General features: G+C 45.2%; 1 protein-coding gene across 1 annotated transcript in view; it reads right to left on the bottom strand.

The window, feature by feature from the left end:
- LOC126209963 (uncharacterized) overlaps nucleotides 1-4,789 on the bottom strand; it is a 71,463-nt gene extending 66,674 nt beyond the window's left edge. The window contains exons 1-2 of the mRNA XM_049939076.1: nucleotides 4,653-4,789; nucleotides 4,353-4,548 (exon numbers count right to left, since the gene is read on the bottom strand). Of these exons, the coding sequence (XP_049795033.1) occupies nucleotides 4,353-4,548; nucleotides 4,653-4,789 (333 nt within the window). The remainder of the gene's footprint in view (nucleotides 1-4,352; nucleotides 4,549-4,652) is intronic.
- Nucleotides 4,790-11,047: the final 6,258 nt, after the last annotated feature.

Raw genomic sequence — 11,047 nt, forward strand, 5'->3', positions numbered from 1 at the left:
GTAACAATCTTTGACAAGAAATTGTCACCCTCAGCCACATGACGAGCAAGCAATTCCGCACAGATGGTTCTCCTTTGCTCTTTATGGTGTTCGGTTAGACAACGAGGGACCCAGCGGGAACAAACCTTTGAATATCCCAACTGGTGAACAATTGTGACAGCACTACCAACAGAGATGTCAAGTTGAGCACTGAGTTGTTTGATGGTGATCCGTCGATCATCTCGAACGAGTGTGTTCGCATGCTCCGCCATTGCAGGAGTCACAGCTGTGCACGGCCGGCCCGCACGCGGGAGATCAGACAGTCTTGCTTGACCTTGCGGCGATGATGACACACGCTTTGCCCAACGACTCACCGTGCTTTTGTCCACTGCCAGATCACCGTAGACATTCTGCAAGCGCCTATGAATATCTGAGATGCCCTGGTTTTCCGCCAAAAGAAACTCGATCACTGCCCGTTGTTTGCAACGCACATCCGTTACAGACGCAATTTTAACAGCTCTGTACAGGGCTGCCACCTGTCGGAAGTCAATGAAACTATACGAGACGAAGCGGGAATGGTTGAAAATATTCCACAAGATTCCAGTTTTTTCAACCAAAAGTGGCCTAGAAAAAAAATGTGTTGCATTACTTATTGAACTGCCCTCGTATATTCTGCGTATGGACACTGGTGTCATCTGAAGAAACAAACTCCACAGAGTGGTTCACGAATTCGTGCTTGAACCCTTCAGCTTTGAGAGTCTGGTACGACTGAAACCCGTCTGTGGTCTCGGGACAATACCCTCACAACGAAACACTTGCGTGATTCCCTTTCTACCCCACAAAAAACCCAAATATGATCTACTTCACTTTTAGAAGGTCGTCCTATCTGATTCTTTCGTCTAGCAATATGAGAGTCATCTACATCTACTGTTTTATTCGGTCCACCAATTGGCACACTGTCATTTGTCACTATCACGTAGCACACTTCTCGGCAAAACCCGAAGTAGTCACACAAGGTATTTGGCGATAACTCAGTTTATGATGCTGTGGCTTGCAACGTGTAATCTCGAATCCAGCAAGACACAAGAATTACACTTGTCTGAATCGATAATTTGGAGGACTCAAACCACGTATTTTTCCTGACGCTGGTTCGCTTTCCGCAAAGTCCGGAATGAAATTGAAACGGAATCTCAGTGTCCACACGGAGTTTCACAGGCATCGCATCGCAGCACCACAGTCAACACAGTCCCTGCTTTCCTCGTCCGGCAGGAGTCCATATTTCCGGCAAAAATTCAAACATTTGTCTGTGCTGGACATGCATGCAATTAGAGTTTTCCATGTGAGGCAATCCGCAGAAGAAACTTGAGAAGCAGTACACATTACACTCGCTACGAAGAGAAACTGTGCCTATTTCCAATGGAATCACATCAGTTACGGCGGGAACGTAATGTGCTCGAACTGAAGAAACAACGCAGAACTGATAAAAATGACTATCACAAATAATTGATCATAACGCGCGGCACGAGACTTCCATAATCGATTTACTATCGCATCTTCGATATGTATCGTTTGGAGCCCTCCAACTTCGATAGGCAATCATTCTTGGAAATTACCGTCGACTCCATGCCACGTCGTGTTGCGGCACTTCTACGTGCTCGCGGGGGCTCTGCACGATATTCGGCACGTGTACCAGTTTCTTTGGCTCTCCAGTGCAAAAAAGTACAAAGCAATGTGATTTTTTTCCTATTAACCCCTTAAGCTGGCTTCTCCGACTCCAGGTACCCTAACTCAAATTGTCCAGTGGAGCATTCTGTACGTCCTGTTAAATGTTTTCACGCTCTTACGGAAAAATCATGTAGGTAGATCGAGATGTACCGGGTGATCAAAAAGTCAGTATAAATTTGAAAACTGAATAAATCACAGAATACGAGAGGTACAAATTTACACAAATGCTTGGAATGACATGGGGTTTTATTAGAACCAAAAAAAAAAAAAATACAAACGTTCAAAAAATGTCCGAAAGATGGCGCTTCATCTGATCAGAAGAGCAATAATTAGCATAACAAAGTAAGACAAAGCAAAGACGATATTCTTTACAGGAAATGCTCAATATGTCCACCATCATTCCTCAACAATAGCTGTAGTCGAGGAATAATGTTGTGAACAGCACTGTAAAGCATGTCCGGAGTTATGGTGAGGCATTGGCGTCGGATGTTGTCTTTCAGCATCTCTAGAGATGTCTGTCGATCACGATACACTTGCGACTTCAGGTAACCCCCAAAGCCAATAATCGCACCGACTGAGGTCTGGGGACCTGGGAGGCCAAGCATGACGAATGTGGCGGCTGAGCACACGATCATCACCAAACGACGCGCGCAACAGATCTTTCACGCGTCTAGCAATATGGGGTGGAGCGCCATCCTAATAAAACCTCACGTCATGCCAAGCATGTGTGTCAATTTTTACCTCTCTATCTACATTATTGCGTGATTTATTAAGTTTTCAAATTTTTACTGACTTTTTGATCACCCGGTATATTTGTAGAAGCATATGCAGGGTGTTACAAAAAGGTACGGCCAAACTTTCAGGAAACATTCCTCACACACAAATAAAGAAAATATGTTATGTGGACATGTGTCCGGAAACGCTTAATTTTCATGTTTGAGCTCATTTTAGTTTCGTCAGTATGTACTGTACGTCCTCGATTCACCGCCAGTTGGCCCAATTGAAGGAAGGTAATGTTGACTTCGGTGCTTGTGTTGACATGCGACTCATTGCTCTACAGTACTAGCATCAAGCACATCAGTACGTAGCATCAACAGGTTAGTGTTCATCACGAACGTGGTTTTGCAGTCAGTGCAATGTTTACAAATGCGGAGTTGGCAGATGCCCATCTGATGTATGAATTAGCACGGGGCAATAGCCGTGGCGCGGTACGTTTGTATCGAGACAGATTTCCAGAACGTAGGTGTCTCGACAGGAAGACGTTCGAAGCAATTGATCGGCGTCTTAGGGAGCACGGAACATTCCAGCCTATGACTCGCGAATGGTGAAGACCTAGAACGATGAGGACACCTGCAATGGACGAGGCAATTCTTCGTGCAGTTGACGATAATCCTAATGTCAGCGTCAGAGAAGTTGCTGCTGTACAAGGTAACGTTGACCACGTCACTGTATGGAGAGTGCTACGGGAGAACCAGTTGTTTCCGTACCATGTACAGCGTGTGTAGGCATTACCAGCTGCTGATTGGCATCCACGTGTACACTTCTGCGAATGGTTCATCCAACAATGTGTCAATCCTCATTTCAGTGCAAATGTTCTCTTTGTGGATGAGGCTTCATTCCAACGTGATCAAATTGTAAATTTTCACAATCAACACGTGTGGGCTGACGAGAATCGGCACGCAATTGTGAAATCACGTCATCAACACAGATTTTCTGTGAACGTTTGGGCAGGCATTGTTGATGATGTCCTGATTGGGCCCCATGTTCTTCCACCTACGCTCAATGGAGCACGTTATCATGATTTCATACGGGATACTCTATCTGTGCTGCTAGAACATGTGCCTTTACAAGTACGACACAACATGTGGTTCATGCACGATGGAGCTCCTGCACGTTTCAGTCGAAGTGTTCGTACGCTTCTCAACAACAGATTCGGTGACCGACGGATTGGTAGAGGCGGACCAATTCCATGGCCTCCACGCTCTCCTGACCTCAACCCTCTTGACTTTCATTTATGGGGGCATTTGAAAGCTCTTGTCTACGCAACCCCGGTACCAAATGCAGAGACTCTTCGTGCTCGTATTGTGGACGGCTGTGATACAATGCGCCATTCTCCAGGGCTGCATCAGCGCATCAGGGATTCCATGCGACGGAGGGTGGATACATGTATCCTCGCTAACGGAGGACATTTTGAACATTTCCTGTAACAAAGTGTTTGGAGTCACGCTGGTACGTTTTGTTGCTGTGTGTTTCCATTCCATGATTAATGTGATTTGAAGAGAAGTCAAAAGAATGGCTCAAATGGCTCTGAGCACTATGGGACTCAACTGCTGTGGTTATCAGTCCCCTAGAACCTAGAACTACTTAAACCTAACTAACCTAAGGACATCACACACATCCGTGCCCGAGGCAGGATTCGAACCTGCGACCGTAGCAGTCGCACGGTTCCGGACTGCGCGCCAGAACCGCGAGACCACCGCGGCCGGCCTGAAGAGAAGTAATACAATGAGCTCTAACATGGAAAGTAAGCGTTTCCGGACACATGTCCACATAACATATTTTCTTTGTTTGTGTGTGAGGAATGTTTCCTGAAAGTTTGGCCGTACCTTTTTGTAACACCCTGTATAGATGGCCAGCCCAGCACGTACCTGAAGCTTTGAATCCACAGCGCAAGGCGCCCGGTTGGCCAGCCTCTCACGTCGGGCGATGGTCGTGGTGACAGGGGTGATGCAGCTGGGCAGTGGTGAGCTCCGCTGGAGGCGCCGCGTCGCGGCTCCAGCCCGCTCTACGGGGCGTACTTCTTGAGCGCGGCGTTGGCGGGGGAACCCGGGCGCACGAACTCCTCTTCGGGAATCACGAAGCCGTGCAGGATCTTGAAAGGGACGGCCGCAGCGCGCGCTAGGACCGGCGACGAGATTTGGCTGCGTACGGTCGCCGCTACCGCAGGCGGAGGCGGAGGCGAGGCCGGGTAAGTGGGCGGGGCGCTCCAGCGTTCGCGTGGGAGTGTCCTGGGGCGGTGCCGCTCGTCCGAGCGCAGATAGTTCTCCAGCAGGCAGCGCACGCGCGAGAACGCGATCGGCGCCATAGCGCGTGGTCTACAGGCACTCGTCACTGTAGCAACGCCCTCCATTGTTGACCGCCGCCGAGGAAAATGAACTCGAGGCAGGCAAAGTACAGGCTCAATGTTACCTGGGATGGGACATTACTAGAACACACAGATACTCCCACCTACCTTGGCGTCGTGCTGGAAAGAACCACAGTCTAATATACAGGGTGTCCCAGCTATCTTGTCCACCCAAAATATCTATGGAACAATAACAGCTATTGGAAAACGACTTTCACCGGTATCAATGTAGGGCTGGGGCCCATGAATGTACATATTTGGAAACATTCTAAAACGAAAGCGTATGTGTTTTTTTAACACAAACTTATGTTTTTTTAAATAGACCTATATTTTTTCTTCAGCAATCCATAGCATGATAAAGCACATACACAATGGCGTTGATTGCATCGCAATATTCCCATTACATCCCGAGATATTGAGACGCGAAGTTGACGCTTCAAACACCCGACATGTGCTGCTAGCGCACGTCCTGAGGCTCAGGCGTGAACCCCATGCTGCCCGTAATCGCGATGTGATTGGCATGTGTAATCACACCTCCATACTTATCAAGAGGTCCGAAACGAATAATACGGTCTGCTGCCATCAACTCTCATAAGCACATAATGGTGAGCCTCAGGACGTGCGCTAGCAGCGCATGTCGGGTGTTTCAAGCGTCAACTTCGCGTCTCAATATCTCGGTATGTAATGGGAATATTGCGATGCAATCAACGCCATTGTGTATGTGCTTTGTCATGCTATGGATTGCTGAAGAAAAAATACAGAAGGTCCATTTAAAAAAACATAAGTTTGTGTTAAAAAACACATATGCTTTCGTTTTAATATGTTTCCAAATATGTACATTCATGGGCCCCAGCCCTACATTGATCCTGGTGAAAGTCGTTTTCCAATAGCTGTTATTGTTCCAGAGATATTTTGGGTGGACAAGATAGCTGGGACGCCCTTATACAGTCGCGCCACTCACTGCTGTGAAGGTTGTTACCATTTGACAGTTCAAGTGCCCCTAGCGGCCAGAAAGCTCGCCTTCCTCTGATGGCAGATGCGACATAAAAATAATGTTTTTCTTTATTTCGTTTTGTACGTAATTTACAAAGTAGTTAGTATATTTTTGCATCACAAGTGTTAGGAGAACAGCGAGAGACATAAATAATCGTGAAATATAAGTAAACAGAGCCCGAACTATTGAATGAAGTGACATAATCTGCAGCATATTCTTGAAGAAATAATTAAGAAGTAGCATACAATCGCACTCATTCCACTGAAAGTGGATGCCGTTAATCATTATAACTAATGCAGTATTAGCAACCACAGATGTACGTATGAAACCCATGTCTTCAAATCCAATAACACGATCCCTAGAGCTGTCATATATCAAATTTTCCATTAGTGACCTCTCATCCAGAGACAAATTAACAATTATATCACTTTCTGGTAACTGCTGCACTTTCTGCTTCAAAAGATGAAATATGTTATCATTTATACTACAATTTAATAGTATATCTTCCACATACCTTTGTAAGGTACGTACTGATGGAAGGTTAAAACAGTGTGATAAAGAACTGTATGCCTAGTGCAAATAATTTAGTTTTATCTTTCCATCTCGCATCACGTTTTCCATTCAATGGTATACTGATTTGGCTTATCAATAAATCGAGAGCATCTTTTTTCAAGTACTTGGAACCAATAATTTTTAAAATGAGCTAGTCCTTTTGTTCTTGTGTCCTGTGACGTTGTGGTTGCAGTTTATTCTTACGATGGGCACTTTCCTTGTCACGTAGTAATTTTGTACGAAGCCTAATGATTTGCACGTTTTTACATTTTACACGATGTTCCAACACGCGAATAATTTCACGTAATCTAAGCATTTCATCTTCAAAAGATGTCTGTGTTGCATATTCCGTTGTTAGTGATTTTATATATGTCTCTCGTGTAGGAAGACTTGTGGTAGCTGTTTCTTCTGTGTCAGGAGACAGCATTATTGTTTTTGCAGTAACACTTTCACATTTGTATGGCAATTTTCTCTTCATCGTCACTAGTTGTGGCTTATTCGGCACGTCAAATAAGGTAGGAACTGCATTCCATACCAATGTCTTCTTTTCCGCGCTCATGAACTGGTTTGACTCGAAATGTAACGTACAAAACTTGACGTTATTGTGCGAATAAAGGACACCTTTCTGTTGCAGGTCCTCTCTTCTACTATTTATTAACCATTTCTTGCTCCCAAAAAAGAAAAGCAAATTCAGTAATTCAATGCAGTTTAGAAAAAAATCGTAAATAAAGAGCGCTCTAATGTGATGTTTTATATCTCTCAGGGTTTTTAGGAAACCTGAAGAATGACAAATGTGGTGTTTTCTTCCTATTATTACTGCAATTGATTGCGCTACATACGCTGCCTTTCGTAAAAACCATGTTAAAAATGAATATAAACGATACTGTCTACATTTACTGAATACCGTATTCAGCAGCGTAAATTCTCCACCGCTTGGGGCGCTGTTGTCGCGGTGTATAACAAAAATCAGCGAGTGTCGCGACTGTATATATTAGACTGAGACAGAACATTGACATACAAATATCATTGCGAAAAACATTCAAAAAATTAGAAGCACGAAATTCCCTAATAAGAAAGCTGTCCAATAGCAAATGGGGTGCCAAACCTACCGTGGTCAGAACTTCAGCCCAAGCTTTGTGCTTCTCAACTGCCGAATATGCCTGCCCGGTATGGTGCAGATCCGCCCACGCAAAAAAGGTAGATATTAGCTTGAATGAAACATGCAGGATAGTGACAGGCTGCATGAAACCAACACCCATATAAAATCTTCACAGGGCCGCAGGTTTCACAAACCCTGACTCACGTAGGAAAGCCCATGAACATACCGAGAAGCTAAAGCAAACCTTTGATGCCCGTCACTCAATATTTGGCCTAGAGTGTGGCCCCAGCAGACTCAAATCCAGACGCCGTTTCCTAAGTTGCGCCTTAGAGGAGCCCCCCGTCTACTATCCACTAAGAGAGGACCCACCAAGCGGCGTTTCTGGTGATTGGAAAACCTGGAGAATGCTTAACCGCATCAGAATTGGGGTGGCTCCTGTGAAATCTAATCTGATCAAATGGGGTTTGTTGGAGGAATATGACGACAAATGCGACTGCGGTACTCGACAGGACACGGAACATCTCCTACAATGCCCTGCCTGCCCCCACAGATGCACCCTCGACGATCTATGGCTGGCTAAAGAAGAAGCATTGGACATTGCCCAATACTGGACAAACAAATTGTAGTTTCCGGACACGAAAAAGTAAAGTAAGTTCTTTTTCCTTTTTTTTAATCATCAGTTTTTTGACTGGTTCGAAGTAGCCCGCCACGAATTCCTCTCCTGTGCCAACCTCTTCATCTCAGACTAGCACTTACAACTGACGTCCTCAATTATTAGCTGGATGTATTCCAATCTGTCTTCCTCTACAGTGTTTGCCTTCTGCAGCTCCCTCTAGTACCATGAAAGTGATGTCTCAACAGGTGTCCTTTCATCCTGTCGCTTCTTCTTGTCAGTGTTTTCCATACGTTCAAATGGCTCTGAGCACTATGGGACTTAACTGCTGAGGTCATCAGTTCCCTAGAACTTAGAACTACTTAAACCTAACTAACCTAAGGACATCACACACATCCATGCCCGAGGCAGGATTCGAACCTGCGACCGTAGCGGTCGCGCGGTTCCACACTGAAGCGCCTAGAACCACTCGGCAACACCGGCCGGCGAATTTACTTCTGATTTAGCAGTTGCGGACGATATGATCGTAGCGGAACTGTGCATACAGGCATTGTTGGAAGTTCTCATTTTGAATAGAAAATGTCATTTTATTACTTATGAAACCATTTCATCTCATACAAGAGGATTATGTATCCTGAAATGTAACTATGATGGTTATTTACGGAAAAATATAACTTCAGAAATGGAAAAGGTACGTTTAATTCTTTGGTTATTTTAACTTCTCCCTTGTCTGTGGTTCGAAACATTATTTCTTGCGTCGTAACTCGTAGGGAACTTTGTATCCTGGGAAATCAATAAAGCCTGCACAGCGGTTGTTTATGCTCTGTTTTGAGAGAGTCACTTCTAGTCTTTTATCGAAATTGATGCACAACTTGGGCATTGATTCCCATGCTACAGTGTGTGTACGTCATAGAACCCAAGACGGCTTCCCAATGGCGTATGAGCGTTCCTCTGAGTATTTTAAGAATTTTCAGAGTTGACGATCGCCGGAATTCTGCAGAGCCACAGAAATTTCATTCCAGGTTCTGACTTCGACATCGATAGACAGACAGAGTATGATTACGAACTGTAACTGCCTAATCATTTTGTTTTATAGAATCGAGAATTTAAACAGGAATTCAATTTATGCCTGAGAGTGTGAGAGATTCAAATGGCTCTGATCACTATGGGACTTAACATCTGTGGTCATCAGTCCCCTAGAACTTAGAACTACTTAAACCTAACTAACCTAAGGACATCACACACATCCATGCCCGAGGCAGGATTCGAACCTGCGAACGTAGCGGTCACGAGGTTCCAGACTGAAGCGCCAAGAACCGCACGGCCACACCGGCCGGCTCAAATGGCTCTGAGCACTATGAGACTTAACATCTGAGGTCATCAGTCTCCTAGAACTTAGAACTACTTAAACCTACCTAACCTAAGGACATCACACACATCCATACCTGAGGCAGGATTCGAACCTGCGACCGTAGCGGTCACGCGTTTCCAGACTGTAGCGCCTGGAACCCCTCTGGCACTCCGGCCAGCTTTCCATACATTCCTGTCCTCTCAGATTCTGCAGAGAACCTCCTCATTCCTTACCTTATCAGTTCAGCATTCTTATGTAGCACCAAATCTCAAATGCTTCTACTCTCTTTCCTTCCGGTTTTCCCACAGTCCCATGTTTCAGTGCCATATAATTCTGTGCTCCAAACGTACGTTCTCAGAAATTTCTCCCTCAAATTAAGGCCTAAGTTTAATACTAGCAGACTTCTCTTGGCCACGAATGCACTTTTTGGCCAGTGCTAGTCGGCTTTTGATATCCTCCTTGCTCCGTCCGTCATTGGTTATTTTACTGTATATTTACTAGAGTTCTTTAACATCATCTACTTCGTGCCCATCAAACCTGATGTTAAGTTTCTCGCTGTTCTCATTTCTAGTACTGTTCATTATTTTCGGCAACGGCCTTGCCACAGTGGATACACCGGTTCCCCTCAGATCACCGAAGTTAAGCGCTGTCGGGCGTGGCCAGCAGCTGGATGGGTGACCATCCTGCTGCCATTTTTCGGGGTGCACTCAGCCTCGTGATGCCAATTGAGGAGCTACTCGACCGAATAGTAGCGGCTCCGGTCAAAGAAAACCATCGTAACGACCGGGAGAGCGGTGTGCTGACCACACGCCCCTCCTATCCGCATCCTTAGCTGGGGAGGACGCGGCGGTCGGATGGTCCCGATTGGCCACTTGTGGCCTGAAAAGAGTGCTTTTTTTTTTTTTTTTACCAAGGGAGCACAGATTGAGGTTTACTAATTCTTGGTCGTCCACTCTTATTATTTCCTTCTGGTTCTTGTACGTATTGTATATAGCCTGTCTCTCCCTGTAACTTACCCCTACTTTTCTCAGAATTCCGAACATCTTGCACCATTTTAGACTGCCAAACGCTTTTTCCACGTCGACAAATCCTATGAACGTGTCTTCATTTTTCTTTAGTCTTGCTTCCATTTTCAACTGCATCGTCAGAATGCCTCCCTGGTGCCTTTACCTTTCCTAAAGCCAAACTGATCGTCTCTGAATATTATTCTTGTCAGCAACTCGGATGCATGAGCTGTTAAGCTGATTGTGCGATAATTCTCGCACTTGTCGCTCTCGCAGTCTGCGAAATTCAGTGGATGAAATTTTTCCTAAAGTGAGATAGCATGACTCCAGATTCATACAGGGTGTTTCAAAAATGACCGGTATATTTGAAACGGCAATAAAAACTAAACGAGCAGCGATAGAAATACACCGTTTGTTGCAATATGCTTGGGACAACAGTACATTTTCAGGCGGACAAACTTTCGAAATTACAGTAGTTACAATTTTCAACAACAGATGGCGCTGCAAGTGATGTGAAAGATATAGAAGACAACGCAGTCTGTGGGTGCGCCATTCTGTACGTCGTCTTTCTGCTGTAAGCGTGTGCTGTTCACAACGTGCAAGTGT

The sequence above is a fragment of the Schistocerca nitens genome, chromosome 10 (assembly GCF_023898315.1).
Source record: "Schistocerca nitens isolate TAMUIC-IGC-003100 chromosome 10, iqSchNite1.1, whole genome shotgun sequence".
NCBI lineage: Eukaryota > Metazoa > Arthropoda > Insecta > Orthoptera > Acrididae > Schistocerca > Schistocerca nitens.